The sequence below is a fragment of the Lutra lutra genome, chromosome 3 (genome assembly GCF_902655055.1).
Source record: "Lutra lutra chromosome 3, mLutLut1.2, whole genome shotgun sequence".
NCBI lineage: Eukaryota > Metazoa > Chordata > Mammalia > Carnivora > Mustelidae > Lutra > Lutra lutra.
The window spans coordinates 47,020,560-47,038,303 of record NC_062280.1 but is presented as its reverse complement, the minus strand read 5'-3'; the positions used below and the strand labels follow the sequence as shown (position 1 = coordinate 47,038,303).

Genomic DNA, 17,744 nt, shown 5'->3' with positions numbered 1-17,744 from the left:
TGACTAACCCTCCATCCCTCGTGCTCCCCAGGACCCGAGCAAGCAGGCTCCCAGACCAGATGCGAGACTGTGCTGTGCTGGCACAGCTGGCACCCACTGGGAATCAGAGGACCAGCCAAAGGGTCCTAGCCAGAGCCCCGAAGCTCAGGTCCCCTGAGCAGGGGCTGGGCCCGAGCTGCAGAGCTGAGTACTCCTGGGGGCTAGAAGGCCCAGCCTGCCCCCTAAAGCCCCTAAAGCTCATCCTCAAAATGAGCAAAGGATATCTCCTGGATAGAGCAGCCATGTCCGAGGCCTTGTGCTCGGGTCCCCCAAGCCCCAAAGCATCCCCAGGAAAAAAGTGACTCTTGCGTTCATTTCAAAGGGCAGCAAATCTAGCTTCCATCTGTTAAATATTAGAGGAGAAAAAAGAATCTAGGAAGACCAAATGACGCAGACATGGGACTCTAAGCAAGAAGAAATGATGATTAATGGAGAGAGAGACAGAGAGACAGAGAGGAAGGGGCCTGGAGCATTTTGAGAACCTTGCCCCAGCCTGGCTGGCCCAGGGCCCACTCACCCAGCTCCATCCCGCCTCTCACCCGGGAGGCCCTGCCCAGCCAGGCACCCCTCTGTGACTACTGCACTCAGGGAAGTGGCATCTTGATACTCACCTCAGAATGCCTGCCACCTTTAAGGCTGACCCAGGCCTAGGGGCGGGGGGGGGGGGGGGGCAGCAGGTGAGGCCGATGAGAGTAAGACCCAGGACCGGGCAGGACACGGCTCCCATGGGGAGGGCACAGCTCGCCTGCCTGAAGCAGGAAGTGATAAGAAGGGAGCCTGAACAGGTGGTGTGGGGCAAAGTCTGCCAGGAGGGCTGAAAGGGTACTGTTCGGCTGCACACACCCAGACCTGCCTGTCTGTGTTGGCGGGGGCCACCAGATGCAGCTACACAGCCCCCACGGGCAGGCGCACAGGACTGGGACTCCCCTGGGGCCTGGCTGCTGGACTCCCTTGGCATAGCTGGCCACTGCCGCTGGGGTCCCTGGAGCTGCAGGCCAGGGCCATGGCGGGGCTCCAGTCCATAACGGTCAGCAGGGCCAAATGGTGAGGCAGCCATGGGCCCATCCACGTAGGGCTCTGTGGTCTGCAGCCCCAGCTCGGCCTGGTGCATCCTGTATGGGGCTTGGGAGTGGGGGGCAATGCCAGATTGCCAGATGTGAGAAGAGAGGTGGAGGCTGGAGGTTTCTGATGCATGGGAGGTCCCACCGTGCGGTGGAGGGGGCATGGGTCCACATTTCGTTGCTCCCTTTCTCAGCAGGATGAGCTGAGCTGGTACCCATCCTGCAGGCCAAGGACTCCAGGGCAAAGCAGAGAGCCAGAGCCTGGACATGGGACACACTGAGCATGGTCAGAGCCCAGGCTCGGCTTCCACAAGGACACCGAAGCCCAGAGAAAGCAAGCTACTTCTGGAGGTCATTGGGCCAGAAGGGAGCACCACCGCAGGGAACCAGGCAGCCACTGAGGATGCCCTGGGGGTCAAGATCAGGTGAAAGAGCCACATGAAGGAGGGGGGCGCAGACTGGGGGCTGCTGGGCAGAGGACACGCATGCTGAGGCACTGTCTCCGCTGGCACCCTGCTGCCAGGGCCGGTCCCTAAGCCCAGCGTAGCTGAGGGCTGGCTGCCTCCTCCAGGCTGCCTTTTCACCGGTGGATGCCCTCTGTCCTCACTTGACCTCAGAGAATGGGTCACAGCGTCACAGCAAGGGCCACTTCCAATCCCACCCCATGCCACAGAGAGGCCAGCCCCACCTTCTAGAAGCATCCTGCCCATCTGTGGAGTGGGGTGGGGCGGTGAGCAGCACTTTTCTCTCAAGCCCTGTGCCACAGCACCCTACCCTCCTTGGGAAGGGTGGCGCATTAGCTGGCTGCCCCGGGTGATGGTGACCCCACGGTGCTGGGGAGTCAGAGAGATGGGAGGTGAAGGAGAGAGGTCTGGCTGAGATCATGGCCTGCTGCATCCAACTGGGTAGGGGCCTGGGAACCTGCAGGGCCTCCTCCTTCCACAATAGGCAGCTCCTCAGGGTCACGCCAGGCAGCAGGGGACGGGGCGGGGGGAGGGGGTAAGCCCAGCATGAACAGGGAGGAGGATGTGAGCCGTAAGCCGTGCCAATTCTCTTTTCCAGGCCACCGCCTCCTGCTCCTGTACCAGGGCACATGCCCACCCCTACCGGCCCTCCAAACCTCTCAGCACCGCTGTCTGCCCCCCAAATCAGCCATGCCCGCCTCACAGGCCAGCTAGGCCTGTCCCAGAGGCCGTGGTCACTGGCAGCACACGAGTGGCTGGGCGGAGGGCCCCCAGGGCACACAGCATCTGGCTTTCCCCTCCTCCGCAGCAAGAAGACGAGACTTGTCTGTAAACCACTCAGTACTCATGTTTATTTATAAAGTTATTTCCTAAAAAGGCTGCACATAAATAGTTATCAACAAGATCGTCATACTCTGCTCTCGTCTGCTGTAAGGCCTCTCTCCAGAGCCAGGTGCGGGTGCCGTGAAGGGACACCGTGGAGGGTCACCGGCAAGCTCTGCGGCCTGAGCCATGAGGAACAGAGACGCCGTGTGTGCGGCTTCCCCTGCCCTCCCTGCGGCACCTGCTGCGCCTCTGGCCCTGGGCCCCGCAAGACGGGCTCTTCGCCTGGACCCGTGAGCACGTGCAGTCATCCAGCTCAGGCCTGGCCGCTGCGGCACCAAGGTTGGGGGCATCATGGGAGGGAGCCCCTAGGAAACCCCAGTCGCTAGAGCTGACACGGCCGGGGTGGGGGTGTCACCCGGTTAGGTTTTCATAACTGCCATGAAGGAGGCCTGCAGGAGGAAAGATGGCAAGGGCTGGGTGGCGGCTGCCCAGGATAGCAGCTGGGGCCTGCCCCCCTCGTGCACCGGGCTACACTGCCACAGCTGTGACTGCAGCTCCCGCCCCTCAGCCCTCCTGCCAAGAGACAAGTGTGCCCGTGTCCCAAGCCCCACACCTACCTCCTGGAGGAGCTGCCCCAGCCTCTCCTGGCTGTGGATGGAGCGCCTGCGGGAGAGAAGACACAGTAGCCTGGCTGGCCCCCAGCCCGAGGAGCAGCTGCACTCGCCTCCTGCCGCCCCCCTGCACACTGACATGCCCTGCCTGCTGCTGCGCTGTTGGAACAGGTCGGAGCTGGGGTGGGTGGGCCAGAGGGGATGACAGGGAGGGGCACACAACACGCTGAGGAATCCCCCCCAGCCCTAGAGCCCCACCTGTCTATCCTGGTGGCGATGGTCACCGTGAAGGCCCCTTCCGTGTCTGGCAGGTAGGTGGAGGGCACGATCCTGTAGGTCCCTGCTGACAGGTGGCAGAGCTGGCTCACTTCCTGGGTGTAGCGATGCGGCACACAGCTCAGCACAGGCTCCTGAAGCAGCAGGCCGGGTGCACTGCGGCTCCCCCCGTCCACCGGAACCTGGGGGACGCACGGGCTCAGACAGGGGAGGCCTGTCCACTGGGCCACCATGGCCAACAGGAACGGCTCTCCTTCCTCAGTTTGGGCCTTCAATACCTGTCTGAGGCTGGGCTGTGCGGGGTCAGGCAAGACAGGGGCACTCTGCCTGGATCTGGATCTCCCACATCACACACCTGCCCCTTCCCAGCGGGGAGACCCGCCCAGCCTGCCAAGCTGGGCCCACTGCTCACCAAGGCCCCATAACCCTTGTTAGATGTGCAGCCCTGCCTGGGGGACTACCACCATCACCACGGCCCAGGGCTCTGTCCCAGGACTCATCTGACCGGCTCCTGGCACTGGCACTTTTATCAAAGCTCCAATTTTTATCGAAGCTCCCCGCCAGATGCCCCAGGGGACAGCCCGGGGCGAGCAAGACTCCACAATGAGCCCCCCGCTCTTGGGGAGCACAGTGGCTCTGTCCTCCCAAAGGTACACAAGCTTCTCAGAGACCTGCCCTATATCCACAGCCCAGGCTAAGTGTGCCCACCCCACCACACCAGCCATCGTCCCAGCCCATGCCCTCCTCGGGCACCCTCTGGCTCATCAAGCCCAACTTGAGGTGGAGCCCCCAGGAGGGGCACACGTGTGGGTTGCGAGCCACTTCACTGCTGTGGCATCTGGGCCTGCGACCTTGGACCCTGACACTGTGTCTGTCTCCCTTCCTCCAACCACAGGTCTGCTCAGCACAGCACAGCCAGAGCTGAGGTGCAGGAAGGAGATCTGGGGTAGCATTTAAGATGTACAGGCCTGCCTGGGCCTCAACACCCGCTCCTCTTCACCCCATGACAGCTTTCTGACCCAAGAATTATCTAAGCCTTGCACTGGGTGGCATCTGTCACGCCACCATGCTGTCTTTTGTGGCCCCCCCCTCCCTTTCCTGCTCCGCCAGGCGAGCCTGTGCTAGGGTCCCCTCCTGGCCCCCAGAGGATGCCTTCTCCCTGGAAGAGTGGCCCCAGAAGGGTGGGGCACAGGGAAGAATGGGGCTACGTGGCTTTGGGGCAGCTCCTGGGCAGACCCTTGGGTCTCCTGGGCGGGAGGCACAGCTCAGGGGAGCAGAACTGACCTGACACTGCTGCTCTGAACTGGGGGAGTGGACGGGGGGCTGTCTGAGCTGACCCAGGGCCCCAGTGAATTACAGACTTCAGGAAACTAGACATGGATCTTGCATGGGACCGGCCACCCAGCTGTGCCCACACAACCGAGTCCAGGCCTCTGTCATGCCTGGCCACCCGTGGGGACACAGTCCCTCTGAGAGCCTCCCTGCCCCCCGGAGCAGGAGGAGCTTGCCTGGAAGATGTGGAAGCCAATGGGATGGCACTGGGCGTCCTGGCAGTGCTGGCGCAGAGTGATGCGGACGCAGCGGGGGCCTGGGCCCTCGGAGACAGACAGGGGGAAGCAGGGGTTGCTAGGGTAGGAGGCAAAGTTCCTGCTGCCCCCTGCCGTCTGGCCACTTCTCCAGGAGCCCCGCAGCTGTACTGTCTCCCACTCGCCCTCGGGCAGGGCCTCCCCAGGGGCAGGGCTCCCGGCCGCCGGCTTGATGGCACTGCCCGGGAAAGACACACGGAAGGGTGGCTGGCAGCGAGCTCCGGACCGTGAACACACACACCCCTCCCATGAAGCTGCCCTTTTCTCCTAGAGCTCCTCCATGCCCCTCACCTGAGGGAGATTCTCCCGCTAGAGAAGACCCGCAGCAGAAACTGCCCCGGCACGTCCTTCAGGAAGGTGCTGGGCACAGCCAGGTAGTAGCCCGGTGTGAGTTCGCAGCGGAGGTGGACCTCCCGGTCGTAGGCATGGCACACAGTGCCAGCAACGGGGGGTGTGGACAGGACCCTGGGCAGGCTGACCCGCCGCTTCTCCACCTGCACAGAGGAGGGCTGTGGGCCACCAACCCGAGAAAGGCCCCGCCACCTTCGCCCAGTGGAAGGGCCTCTCAAATGACTTCACGAAAGAGCACCTAGACCTGTGGGTCCTTCCCAGCATGGCGGGGGCCGGTGCAGAGTGCTCCCCAGGCCAGGGCTCTCACTCAACCCAGGGGTCAGAGTCCCCTGCTCTGGGAGACAGCAGACCAATCTAGATGGGGCTGGGCCCCGTTCCCTCCTGCCAGTCAGCCAATGGCTGCTTCTGCTTCGTCTCCCTTTGTCGGACAGACACGGGCCGGGCTGGGTGGAGCTGGGTCTGTGGGAGCCCCAGCAGATAGGTGACCCGGGAGGATGAGGCAGGTAAGGCTCCCGGTGGTCGCTCATGTCCCAGCACCCCCAGGCCCTGAGCAGGGAGGCAGGCCCAGGAGGAGTTACCTTCCAGATATGCAGGCCCACGGCCTGGTAATCCTCGCTCAGGAAGCTGGCCGGGCTCCTCGCGGCACACTCGCCCCTCGCCGGTGCCCGAGCCCGGCCTGCCCGGCCCATGGCGCGCACCCTGGGTCTCTGCAGGACGGCAACAAACACCTCGCTCGGTTCTGAGACCCGCAGCCAGAATTTGGGGTTGCTGGGAAAGCCGCTGTTGTTCCGACAGCCTCCTGCCGACTGCCCCTTGACCCAGGCCCCAGGCAGTTCCTGAGTGTGGCACAGCGCCTTTTCTAGGGGAGAACCAGCAGGCAGCAGCCTCAGGAAAGGACTCCTACTTAGGCTTCCCTGCCACTCTCACCAGCACCAGCTACAGCACCCTAGAGGCAGGAGCCCCGCAGTCTCCCGCCACCTCAAGCTGCCTGGGATGGGAGGGGATGGAGCGCTCACTCGGCACACAGGGTGAGCAGAATAGGCCCTGGGGCGAGGGTTTTGCTGGGAGCCCCCAGAGGGATGCGGTGGCCCTGACATCCGGAGGCAGGGAGGCTCTGAGAGCCCGTGCGGGTCGGCGTACCCCTACAAGGGCCTGTCCCAGGTGTAGGCCTCCCCCTTACCTGAGTAGAGGCTCTGCAGGTAGCCGGCCTCTGTGATCGGGAAGCCAATGGTGACTTCATCAAACTCTCGGAGGAACTCCTCCTCCTCCACCCAGAACTCCCCTTCCTGCAGCTGGGACAGCAACTCGGACTCATCGGCTGGGTCCACCTGGCTCCACCCTTCACCCCTGGAAGGCAGTTTCCTTCAGCGGTGGCCCGTCACCCCTGAGCTGACAGCACTGATGGGGGGAGCTCCGTGACCTGCCAGTTTCTTGCCGGCCCAGCTCAGATTGGCTCTGCCCTGGCCATACCCACCTCCCTCTCTGAGGCTCCTACCTCTAGCCCTGTCTGTCCAGGGCTGTTCCCCTGAGCAGACTAGTGAAGGCTGTGCCTGAGCTGCTGCTAGCCTCCTACACCCAGGAGGAAGGGTTCGGATCTGCTGACCAATTGCGGTTGGCCATGGGGCGTGGACCCAGGGCCCTCGCTCAATCCTGGTCCCCGGCATCAGTAAAGGTCTTAAAGCTAAGCTGCACACTGTGATTCAGGTGTCCCACATGTTCTGTCACCCATAGCCCAACTGGGCATCCACCAGCCCGTGGGCATGTTCAAGATAGGAGCCCAGGGCCTCGGTCCTAGCACCAAGCCCCAACCAGCCCTCTAAGGCCATCTGGGGCCAAATGCAGGACCCAGGGGCCACAGGCAGGTGCCAGGGGGCCTTGTGGGAGACAACTGCACTGCGCTGACCAGCTACAAACCCGCATGGGCACACGCACATGGCTGCAACGGCTCTTCCCTGCCGCTTGGGGCCCCGGACCCCTGCCCTCCCTGACAGCAGCACAGTCCCGGCCCTCAGCCACACTCACCCCTCTCTCCAGGGCCCCTGCCAGCACCGCCGGCCCCAGGGATTCTGAATACGCAGCAGCAGGAGGCTCTGGCCGGCCCGGCCCTGGAGCTCTTGCAGATCCGACACAATGAAGGCATGAAACTCCCCCAGCTCCCTGGCACCTGGGTGAGGAATGGCTGGGTTGTAGGCTGGAAGTCCCCAAACTGGGCACACGCACCAGTCTGTCTCCACCCCCATGGGATGCACGAGCCCACCCGACCGTGGCATTGGCAGCGCCTAGCTCCCAACGGACAGCTGGGGCTCCTTTCCTGACCACTGTGGACAAGTGAGCTTAGGAGTGGCCTGAGCCAGTGCAGAGCCCCGGCTGAGGACCTGGGTGTAGACTGTGGCTCGGCTGCCAAGGGCCCAGCTGGCCATTCCCTTCTCGGGGCCTCGGTTCCCGCTGGGGTGGAGGAGCAAGGCTGGCCAGCTGACAAGGCAGTGCAGGGCGGGTTCTCAAATGTGCAGCTACAAGGGTTGTCAACAACAGGTCTGGGGCAGGTCTGGGACCTCCAAGAAGAGCAATCTCCTCCTGGCCAGGCTGGCTAGCTGAGTGGGCAGGGGGGTACTGCACAGCCAGAGACTGCGGGACCAAACACTGCTGGGGGGCAGACTGGAGGCCCAGAAAGGAAACAACCCTATTTGCCCAGAGTCCCTTGGGTCACACCATATGGAAGTGGAGGAGCCAAATGGTGACTAGAGCCCCACCTGCGGAAGAGGGGTGGCAGTCCAGAAAGAAAAAGAAATTTCTGGAATGTCTTTAAAAAAGCTTTCTTTAGGGGTGCCTGGGTGGCTCCCTGGATTAAAGCCTCTGCCTTCGGCTCAGGTCATGATCCAGGAGTCCTGGAATTGAGCCCTGCATCAGGTTCTCTGTTCAGCAGGGAGCCTGCTTCCCCCTCTCTCTGTCTCTGCCTGCCTCTCTGCCTACTTGTGATCTGTCTGTCAAATAAATAAATAAAATCTTTAAAAAAAAAAAAAAAAAAAGGAAAGAAAAGAAAAAGCTTTCTTTAGAATGGCGCTGCAGCCACCACTCTGGGTGTCTGCCCAAATCCCCAGCGCCGAGACACCTCTGCGGGATCCAGCTGAGCGCTGGCAGCAACCCCTGCTTTGTCTGGGGGTTTCTGCAAAGCCTGGGGTGCTAAGAATGAGCCCTGCCCCAGCTTGGGGGCGGCTGGTGCCAAGCCTCAGGGAGAGTTCTGACGCCGCACTCTGCACAGTCAGCATGGCCCCTGTGGGCCTCCCCCCACCCCCTCGCAGAGTGGTGGCAGCCTGACCTGTGCCCAGCCCAGTGGTGTTCACTGTCCACACACACTGTTTATTTCAACGTCTGTGTCCTTGGGCCAAAAAACCCATTATGAGAATCATCCTAAACATGCAGGCTGTTAAATACGGAAACATTCAGTAATTCTGTCCCTAATGTGAAAGACTGGAAAGCCCCGAAATGGGCGGTGTTAAGGGGCAGAGTAAGAAGACACATCAGCCTGGCTGACAGAACGAGACACCTGCAGTCCACACAGTGCCCGAGAAAGCAGAGGGAGCACAAGGTACAACACACACGCCTGGTTGTGGAAAAGCCCTGAGGGTCACGGAAAAGTCAAAATAGTTCTGTGTGCGTGGTTTCTTCCTTTTGAGAAACTTCCTTTAATGAGCACGGAAACCACTCAAATGAAAACCTGAGTCTGATTCTGCCAGGGTGTCATGGGACCGAAATGCCGCCATCCCGGGTTCTGGAGTTTCCGGTGGCGGCCGCCCCGGCAGAGGTTCCAGCCTCAACCTACTCCCGAAGTTGGGGAGAAAGAAAAAAGTCAAGGGAAAAAGGGACCCTCCCTCTGGAGAAGGACAGGTGGCAGGGGAAGGTCACACACCAGACACCGGGTTTTAAAGACAAATATCTTGTTTTCCACTCAGTCCCGACGGGGCCCTGAGAACCAGCCCGTGTGCGGCTGTGGGGCACAGGGGCACAGGCCCATCCCATGGGCACCTGCCTGCCGCCTCACCTGCTCTGGGGCTGAGCACCGAGCAGCTTATCAGACACCGGTCCTTGAGGCTGAGCAACTGCCGACAAGTCCTGTGCTCTGAGCCGCCGGGCCTGTCCTGCTGGCCACTGGTTCTGGCCAAGTCCTTCAGGCTCCACCTTTCTGCCAGGCCCCCAGTGAGGTCCACCAGGGCATCGGCCACCTGCCCCGCCCACAGGTGCTCATAGGACCCGTAGACCCTGGGGAGACACAACCATAGGAAGTGAGCCTCTGGCACGGGGACACAGCGGCCTGCCTCTCTTCCATCTGCAACACCCTCAAATCACCTGACTCTCCACTTCAGTAGCTTCTCTTTACTCCTGCCTCATCCTCACCAAGCACAGACATCATTGGACTCTCAAAGGCCACACTGCACAGTGGGCCCAGCCCCGCCCTACGGCCTCCAGCGTGGACACAAGCGGGAGGCAGCATGAGGCGTGAGGCTGTGAACACGCACTGCTCCACTTCTCCAGATCGAACCCCATCCTTGTCCTGGGATGGAGGCACTCGCACACACATCACTGCAGGCCTGCCTCACTCCCTTTGTGCAAAGGCCTGCTAATCACAGCGGTCTCTTCCGGCAGGCTGAGCACTACATCCTAAGAGGGCCATTTTCCCCTTCAGACCTGGCGTGAGGGGCACGGCCTTAGGCAGGACCTCGATAAGCAAGCACAGAAATCTGGAGGCTTTACTCCTCCCACCTGACTTTGAAGCGAGGACAGGGAAAGAGGGAGTGGGTAGCAGGGGTGGAGTTGGTGGGGAGGGGGCGGAGACGGGCACTACAGGCCCTGTCTCAGAGTTTCTGTCTCTGGACAGGTTGGTCCCACCGCAGGCCTGGCTGCCAGGTTCTGGGGACTGAGGAGGGCGCTCAGCCCAGGGAGAGCGGAGACGTGCTGCCCAGGAATGGCCTAAGGCAGCTGTGGCTCCCCAGCCCACCCCAGCCTGGCCCCTCCAGCCTTCGGCACGCGTACTTGGCATAAACTTTCTCCAGTAGGGGAAGCCAGAACACATCCTCTCTCTGGCACCGGGAGAAGCAGAGTCTCCCTGCAAGACAAGGCAGACGGTCATCTACGGTCACCTCCAGCCAGTGTCCAAATTGCCAGATTCGACAAGTAAAGGAGCCGCGGTACGTGTGGTCATGCCAGCTCGGCTGTCCTGGAGGGAAGACCTACCACGCACAGGGAAAGGCAAAAGGAGAGCATGAGAGACAAACCATGCAGTGTTTCCCATGCACTGTCACAAGAGCAGCTCCACGCTACCCTGCTGCTCTGCCCGGGGCCTGACTTCGCTCCACAGGTGGATGTCCATGTGGATGCAAAACCCAGTCACCACATAAAAAACTAACAGACTTTCCAGTAAAACATCTTAGGACCACACTGAGGGAGCCGAGTGTCTCTAAAACCTTAAGGCCAACAATGATGTCCTACTGTCCCAAATAAGCTCTTGACCTGAATCCAAAACAAACATGACTTTTACAGGCAATTCTCGGCAAAGCTGGCTGCGGATGGCGGTCACAGTGACCCCCCAGCTGCAGGTGGGGCAGGGGCGGGGGTCTCAGGAGTTCTGCCAGCGCCTGGACCCAGTGCGTTCACTGCAGGCTTTGGAGTTCTGACCCAGAATAAGACACAGGTAGGGTCTGCACCTACACAGGCTTGTCTGGTCCTGCTCTGTCACTTACTGACTATGAACATGTTATCAAAGGTTTTAGCGTTGTTCGCAAATGAGGGTCAAAGCCAGACAGGCCCTGAGCACAAAGGCCAGCAACTATGGTGTGATTAGCAGGGCCTGGGGACATGGGAGTAGCTCCAAAGGGGTCACTACTGTCAATGTTGCTGCTTTAATCAGTAAAGTCCAGGCAGGAGCCAAACAAAGCTGTGAGGCTCCTGGAGAAGCCCGCTGAGCAGGTCTTTTATACCTGTGCTATCACCCTAGCACCTGAAACAGTTTTAACCACCTTTTGCCAATTTATGTTCAAAACTGTTAAAAACAAAAAAAATCAACTAGCTAGGGAAACATACTCCAAACCAGGGGTGTAGGACCCGTCAGCCGAACCTTCCCTACTCTGGGTAGCTGTGCTCATCTTTGCATGAGCACAGCGCACAGCTTGCATGAGAACCCAAGGCTCAGAAGGGCAGAGCAGAGGGGAAAGCCCACGTGCTGGAACCCTAGGGACACCTCAGAGCCCCTGTGGCCTGAGCGCAGAGCTGTCTCTTCCCACCAGCCACACCAGACGGCCACAGCAGAGCCCACAGAGCAGGAGCTTCAGCTGCCCTGCCTCAGGCTTCCTTCCTGCGCACAGCGGACAGGAAGACAGCGGAAGAGCAGCCCCACCCGCCCCAGATACCTGGTCCAGGAGCTGCTGGCTCTTCTGCAGAGCGGCGCAGGCACAAAGGAGCCAGCAGTCTCCCAGCAGCCCTTGCTTCACCTGTCCGTCCAGTGGGTTATCTCCAAACAGTTGGGGCGTGGCACAAATTTCCTGAAATAAAGAATATCACCCAGTTACATCATGCCTGAAGACTAGTCTCTAAAACTAAGGAGACAGGATCGAGGCGACAGGCCTGGGGAGGAGCTCTTCTGGTCACCCATATTGCTTAAGAGGAAAGGAGAAGCAGCTGGCCTCCCATAGCCCCTCCTGGCTTTAGATCACCCCATCCGGCTTAAGTCCTAGGGTCCCTGTCTCTTTCTGTCTACCTTCCTAAAATGGCAAAACTGCAACTCTAGATGAGTCCTTCTCGAAACTGCTAACTTGCCCTAGAAAATGGTTTCACTTTAAATTCGTAATGGCAAATCTCAGACGGATCCTGCTTAATTTCCCCAAACCCAGACTACTTTATACTTTCCCCTTTCCCCTCCTCTTAACACTTCCATGCCCCCACCCTTTCCCACAGCCCTCTGAGCTGATGACCTTGCCAGAAGCTTCCTCAGAAGCAACCCCCGCCTGACCGCCTCTCCTGCCTTCTTTAGAGCCAGCGTTCCTCCCATGACCCCCTCCCTCCTCCACCCCTGCAGGAGAATTCCACCAGCATAAGGCAGAGAGAACCCCCATCTTCTGTAAGATACTGCCTCCCTCTGCATTATCTCCCCTTGAGTCTTCCCTTCTCTGACAGGCTTCTTGTGAAAGAGCTGCCTTCCTTACTTCCTCCATCCTGTTCCCTAAGCATGGGCCCCTCCAGCCTCTGGGCCAGTCACCTCTGTGTTGTCAAATCCAAAGGGCTCACTCTGTTCTCATCTTTCCTGACAGCATCACAGAACAGTGGCTGTCCCCTTGCACTCCCCCACAGTCCCCTCTTGGCTCCCATGGTTCCATGTGTTCCTGGCTGTCCTTTCACCTCACCGCCTGCTGGTTCTCCAAGCTACCTGCCAGGACACCTGCTTGAACCCTCTAGGGAATGTTAGGAGCCCTCAAGGCTCAGTTCCAAGCCCTCTCTTCTTTTTCAGACCCACTTTCCCCTGAAATAATGTTTGGGGCCCTCGGCCCTGTTATGGGCCCCATTCCCAGATGTCTGGGTCCTCTAGCCCAGAACTTCCTGAGCACCTAACTCTCAAGCCCACCTGCCTGTGGACAGCTCTGCTCACACCTGTGCGAGCAAAATGGAATGCCAGAGTTCCATTCCTAGCTATCCCCCACCTCCCAGTGTCCCCCAGCACATCAAACAGGACCACCATCTACCCAGGTGCCCAGGCTACAAATCTGGAAATCGTTCTTTTTTTTTTTTTTTAAGATTTTATTTATTTGACAGAGAGAGATCACAAGCAGGCAGAGAGGCAGGCAGAGAGAGAGGAGGAAGCAGGCTCCCTGCTGAGCAGAGAGCCCGATGCAGGACTCGATCCCAGAACCCTGAGATCATGACCTGAGCTGAAGGCAGAGGCTTAACCCACTGAGCCACCCAGAAGCCCCTGGAAGTCGTTCTTGATCCTTGCTTCATCCTCACCCTCTACTTCCAATTGGTCACTAAGACTCATTAACCCCCCTCCAAATTATTTCTCAAATCCATCCACTTCAAAGCCCCATCCTACTGGGTGCCATGCTACCCTGAGCCCCTGCACCTCTCTCTAGGACCACTGCATTCCTGCCCTGTCAGTCCACTTCCTAGCCAGCAGTAAAAGTGAGCTTCTTCAAACATAAACTCACTCAAATCCCTCCTCTACTAAAACCCTCTAAAGGCCTCCCACTGTGCCTAAAATGCATTTTTAATCCCAATTCCACTGGCACTTTCGTGCTTCCCGAGCACCTCTGTGACCTGAGCCACGCTGCTCCGAGGGCTGGTGACAGACCGTGCAGCGGTCTCCACCAAGACCGTGTACTTGCCGGCAGGGGAGGGCTCTCCCCGAGGTCTTACTTATTAGATGAACCATTTGTAAAGATGGTCTGCACTAGCGCACGCAGCACTAGGCCAGAGCGTCCCTCTCCATGGACAGCGTCAAGCGTTCCCATGCGGAAATGCCGGTGCACTCGGTGTGAACAGCCTTGCCTTCCAGAAGAGCAGGAGCGCGGTCCATCCCGGCAAACGCGGGAAACAGAGACCGGCCGCCTGTGGCCGGAAGAGCCGTGCGGCCCAGAGGCTCGGCCGGCCGGACGCCCGTCAGAGGAGAAGCGGGGCCAGGCTGGCGTCTGCTGCACCGGACTTCTCGCCCTGCCCGAACCGCCTTCGGAACCGAGATTCGCGCTGGCTCCCTCGCGGGGCACCCTCCCCCCACCCCGCTCCTAAGGGCCGCAGCGGCACCCCGCCTGAGGCAGCGCGCGGGGCCCGACCCAAGGTTCGAGGTCCGGCCCGAGGTTCGGGGCCCTGCGCGAGGTTCGAGGCCCAGGTCGAGGTTCGGGGCCCGACCCGAGGTTCGGGGCCCGCTCCAGCCGCCCCACCTGCGGCCGCCTCCATGTGATGTCCTCGCGGAACTGGGCCAGCGGCGTGGAGAAGCTGGAGAAAAGCGAGGAGTCCGAGGCCGGGAAGTCGGCGTCCCGGAAGAGCTCCCTGGCCGGCGCCCGCATCCTGGGCGCCCCGGGCTCCCATGGGCTGCCCGCGCCCCCGGCGCGGAGCGCGGCCCCGGAAGGAAGGAGAGTCCACCCCACGCCCCGCGCGCGCCCGCTCAGTCGCCCCGGTAACCGCCGGACCACGTGACACCGCGGCCCAATCGCACTCAAACGGCGAACGTGCCCTCCCCCCGGGGAGGTGTGGCTCCCGAGCTCTGCAGTCGCGGGTCTGTGTAGTTGCCCCGGCTGCAGTTCTCTTTCCGGGGTGGGGTCTGGGGGGTTGACTGGGCCGCTACTGATACCCCGCGGGCCGACGGGCACCGTGTGGTCGAGCCGGTGCAGCTCGTTCCGGGGCGTCGGGGCCGCTTAGGGTCGCGGGCTCTTGGGGCTGAAGGGACCTGAGAGGCCTGTCCACCGAGGTCGGGCCGCGGACTACAGGTCCCAGCATGCAGCACCGCCTCCCGGAATGCTCCTCTCCTGGCGGCGGCGGCGGCGGCGGCGGCTGCGGGTCGGGCCGCCTGGTCAGGGAGGAGTCCGTGAGAGGCTCACGAGGGAAGGCGGCGGCGAGCCGCTGCGGTGGCCAAGGGCTGGGCTCTCGGCTGCAGCTGGCCGCGGGGAGGGCCTGTCGGGCTTGGGACGCTGTCTCCTTAGCGGGGCAGACGACGAGGCGGCCGCAGATGGCAGGATATATGGCCCTATGGGCGGGACAGTGAGGGACCTGGACGTGCGGTTACGGCTGCGGGCAGGCAAGGACAGGGATCCCGGGCCCTGCCTCAGTATTTACACTCGCTGCGGGAACCGGCATTTCCCCATTCCTGGGAAGGACGGAAGTCAAGCCTCTGGAGGCTTGTCCGCCGGCCCCGCGAAGCCTGCTTCAGTGGCCTCGGAGCCTTCCCAGAGGGCTGGGCAGGGGAGGAGAAGCGGCTTCAGCCCTTGTCGTGGCAGCTCTCCGCTGCTACTGGGGTTCCAGTAGCAGATCTTGCGTTCCAAGCTGCCTTTATCTAACCCCCAGACAGGAAGGGTAGTCCAGTCTGAGGGGTTCTGCTATGGAGCGGACAAGTCCCTGCTGCCAGGAGAGAGGCAACCAGATTCCCGTGACAGCGGTAGCTCCTCCCTACTACGGTGTCACACTGTGGGAGCCCCACCCACCAGGCTATTTCGGAGTCCTGGAGGGCTCTGTTGAGGTTCTGGAAAACAACTAGGTATCTCAACTCCTGTCTGTGCGATGTTAGGACTTCACGACTGTTCGGCATTCCTATAGCGTTATCTCCTGCAGAAGATGCCAGTGACTCCTTGGGAGGCTGGCGGCTGCACTGGAGCCGAAGGGAATCTGGAAAGGCCTGGACTTGGCTTCACGTTAGGTTCTGACGAAGTAAGTGACATTTCCTATGTGCCCTGGGTTGCTGGACTGTTCTCTCCAGGTAGCACACTGGGGAGAGTCCTAGAGGCTTGGGTGTCCAGTCCACCATCTGGAGAGCAGGCAGCTTCCTGCGGACATGTGCGACACACGTGACCATTTCCTTTCCCGAGCCTGTGGGTGTTAACGGGTTCTATGGAATCTGAGCCCTGCCTCCTCCCCTCCAGCCCCCCAGGTTATCACTACTCTGGAGTTTTTGTGCTCCGTGACTTTGCTCACACTTATGCCCGGATGACTCCCTGTTGTTTTTCAAGGGATAGTCTCTGACTTCACCACTTGGGGCTGGGGGTTGTCTCTTCTGAACCCCCACATCTCTTCCTTGTTCAGTGGGCAATAACCAGGCCCTGTATTCTCATGAGGACACAGAGAGTAGAAACCTGATTTAGTTGCTGCAGCTGAAGTCATCTGGGGAGTCCAGACCTCTCCTTAGCTCAGGGCCAGAAGTTTTAGAGAGGAGCACGTGCCCCAGCTCAGAGCAACAGGACACAGGGAACAGTCCTCTGGGGGGGGGGGGCATTCCCCCACAATCTGCCCAGGGCACTCAATGGCGCCTTCTTTTGTAGCCAGCTTTAGCTGCTGGCGTGTGGAGGGCTGGTGACAGAGACTGCTGCAGTCAGCTCGTGACCACAGGGGGACAACCCAGAAGACAAAGGCCTGCACACGGAGACTCCAGAACAGAAAGAGCCCGGTGATGTCCCCGAGCCCCTGATCTTGTTGGTCCTAGGATCGTCCACCTTGGGATTATGATTTCATAGATGATAAATACAGTTTTACAGTTTGAGTAAATTTTGAGTTGAGTCTTTTGTTTCAGCCCTGTACACCTCGTCCAGAGGCCTGTATGCATTGACTACTGCTGTGAGTCAAGTTGCCCCAAAACTTAGAAATTTAGACGTTTATTAGGTCACAGTTTCTGTGGGTTAGGAAACCTGGCGGCAGGTGGCTGGTTCTGGCTGAGGGTCTCCGGGGATGGCAGTCATAGTGTCGGCCAGAACTGAGCCAGCCGGAGACTGGCTGGGGCCGGAGACCTCCACTCCTTGTCATGTGGACCTTTGTGAAGCTGCTTGAGTGTTCTCACCACTCGGGGTTTCTCCTGGAGCAAGCGATCCCAGGGGAATGGAAAGCGGACGCTGCGGGGTGGTTTTTATTTTTTAAAGGTTTTGTGTATTTATGTGAGAGTGCACAAGTGAGAGCGTGCAGGCAGGGGGAGCTGCAGAAGGGAGAGGGAGAAGCAGACTCCCCAGTAAGCAGGGAGCCTGATGTAGGACTCAATCCCAGGACCCTGGGATCATGACTGGGAGTGGAAGGCAGACACTTAACCAACTGAGCCACCCAGGCGCCCCTCCAGGGTGTTTTATGACCCATCTCGGACGTCCTCCATTGTTTCCACCACGTTCTCTTCAGTGCAGTCCACACTCAAGAGAGGGAGCATGAGAAGCTGTGCACATGCGTTAAGGCCCCTGTAGGCCCTAAGGGGTGGGCTGGGAGTGTGGTTTGTGCAGGGACCAGATGAGCCATGTGGGAGCCTGGGGAGGGTGGGGGTGGCTGCCCAGGGCTTTTACTTCGAGGGATCACGCGTTGTGAGGTGGGCTTGGAAGGAGGCCTTTGAGGCTAGGATGGAAGAGTGAGCCCAGGGATCCAGGTTTTGAACCAGCGAAGGAGAAAGAGATTTAGTTTCTTTGAAGGTGCTTGGTGACTAGTCACGTGAGTCAGAGAGAGGGCGGGTGCTGCAGGATGGTGGTGCCAAGTGAGGCAGCCCTGGGGGCCCTGTGGACTTGTAAGAAGGACTGGCTTTGTGCCCCATCAGTTTAGGAAGCTCATGGGACTCCTCTAGAAAGAACGGTCTTTGTTCAGGGACATGCCTTGACGTGGATCAGGGCAGGCATGCTCTCCGTCACATGGCCAGGCCAGGTCTGAATCACAGGGCAGTTTCTGGCCCACAAAACCATGCAGGCCCTGGGTCCCACCCCCAGCAGCCAGAGAGGGGCCCAGTGTCCTGGTCCTGTGGGCAACAGGCTACACTCCGGGCAAGGCCTTCTCTCTGGGAATCTCCAAATGAGGGAAGGGTACAGGTGCGAGGCTCCCCGGCCT

At 60.2% G+C, this 17,744-nt stretch overlaps 1 protein-coding gene and 1 long non-coding RNA gene across 6 annotated transcripts; one reads left to right on the top strand and one right to left on the bottom strand.

Annotated features, from left to right (window-relative positions):
• Nucleotides 1-2,391: 2,391 nt before the first annotated feature.
• CAPN10 (calpain 10) lies at nucleotides 2,392-14,361 on the bottom strand. Of its 5 annotated transcripts, none has more exons than XM_047721585.1 (12): nucleotides 14,132-14,361; nucleotides 11,615-11,746; nucleotides 10,242-10,438; nucleotides 9,253-9,470; nucleotides 7,236-7,377; nucleotides 6,394-6,560; nucleotides 5,792-6,072; nucleotides 5,154-5,356; nucleotides 4,785-4,879; nucleotides 3,259-3,458; nucleotides 3,007-3,052; nucleotides 2,392-2,838 (listed from the first exon to the last, which is right to left on the bottom strand). In XM_047721585.1, exons 1-12 carry the CDS (start codon nucleotides 14,255-14,257, stop codon nucleotides 2,801-2,803), a joined length of 1,845 nt encoding a protein of 614 aa, XP_047577541.1. In that variant the 5' UTR covers nucleotides 14,258-14,361; the 3' UTR covers nucleotides 2,392-2,800. The 5 variants fall into 5 exon arrangements, with proteins under 5 accessions (XP_047577541.1, XP_047577542.1, XP_047577538.1 ...); XM_047721586.1 differs by having other exon boundaries at nucleotides 3,259-3,410; XM_047721582.1 differs by having other exon boundaries at nucleotides 4,785-5,040; nucleotides 14,132-14,360.
• A 630-nt stretch (nucleotides 14,362-14,991) lies between these two features.
• Nucleotides 14,992-16,442, top strand: LOC125095320 (uncharacterized). The gene is made up of 2 exons (XR_007125848.1): nucleotides 14,992-15,611; nucleotides 16,220-16,442. It is a non-coding gene; the product is annotated as an uncharacterized LOC125095320 (long non-coding RNA).
• The last annotated feature ends 1,302 nt before the right edge of the window (nucleotides 16,443-17,744 follow it).

Coding starts and splice junctions, on each gene's coding strand:
- CAPN10 (XM_047721582.1), bottom strand. CDS start 14,257: ATGCGGGCGCCGGCCAGGGAGCTCTTCCGGGACGCCGACTTCCCGGCC. Junction 11,747..14,131: donor TCACATGGAGGCGGCCGCAG/GTGGGGCGGCTG, acceptor TCTTTATTTCAG/GAAATTTGTGCCACGCCCCA. Junction 10,439..11,614: donor GCCAGCAGCTCCTGGACCAG/GTATCTGGGGCG, acceptor TGTGCGTGGTAG/GTCTTCCCTCCAGGACAGCC.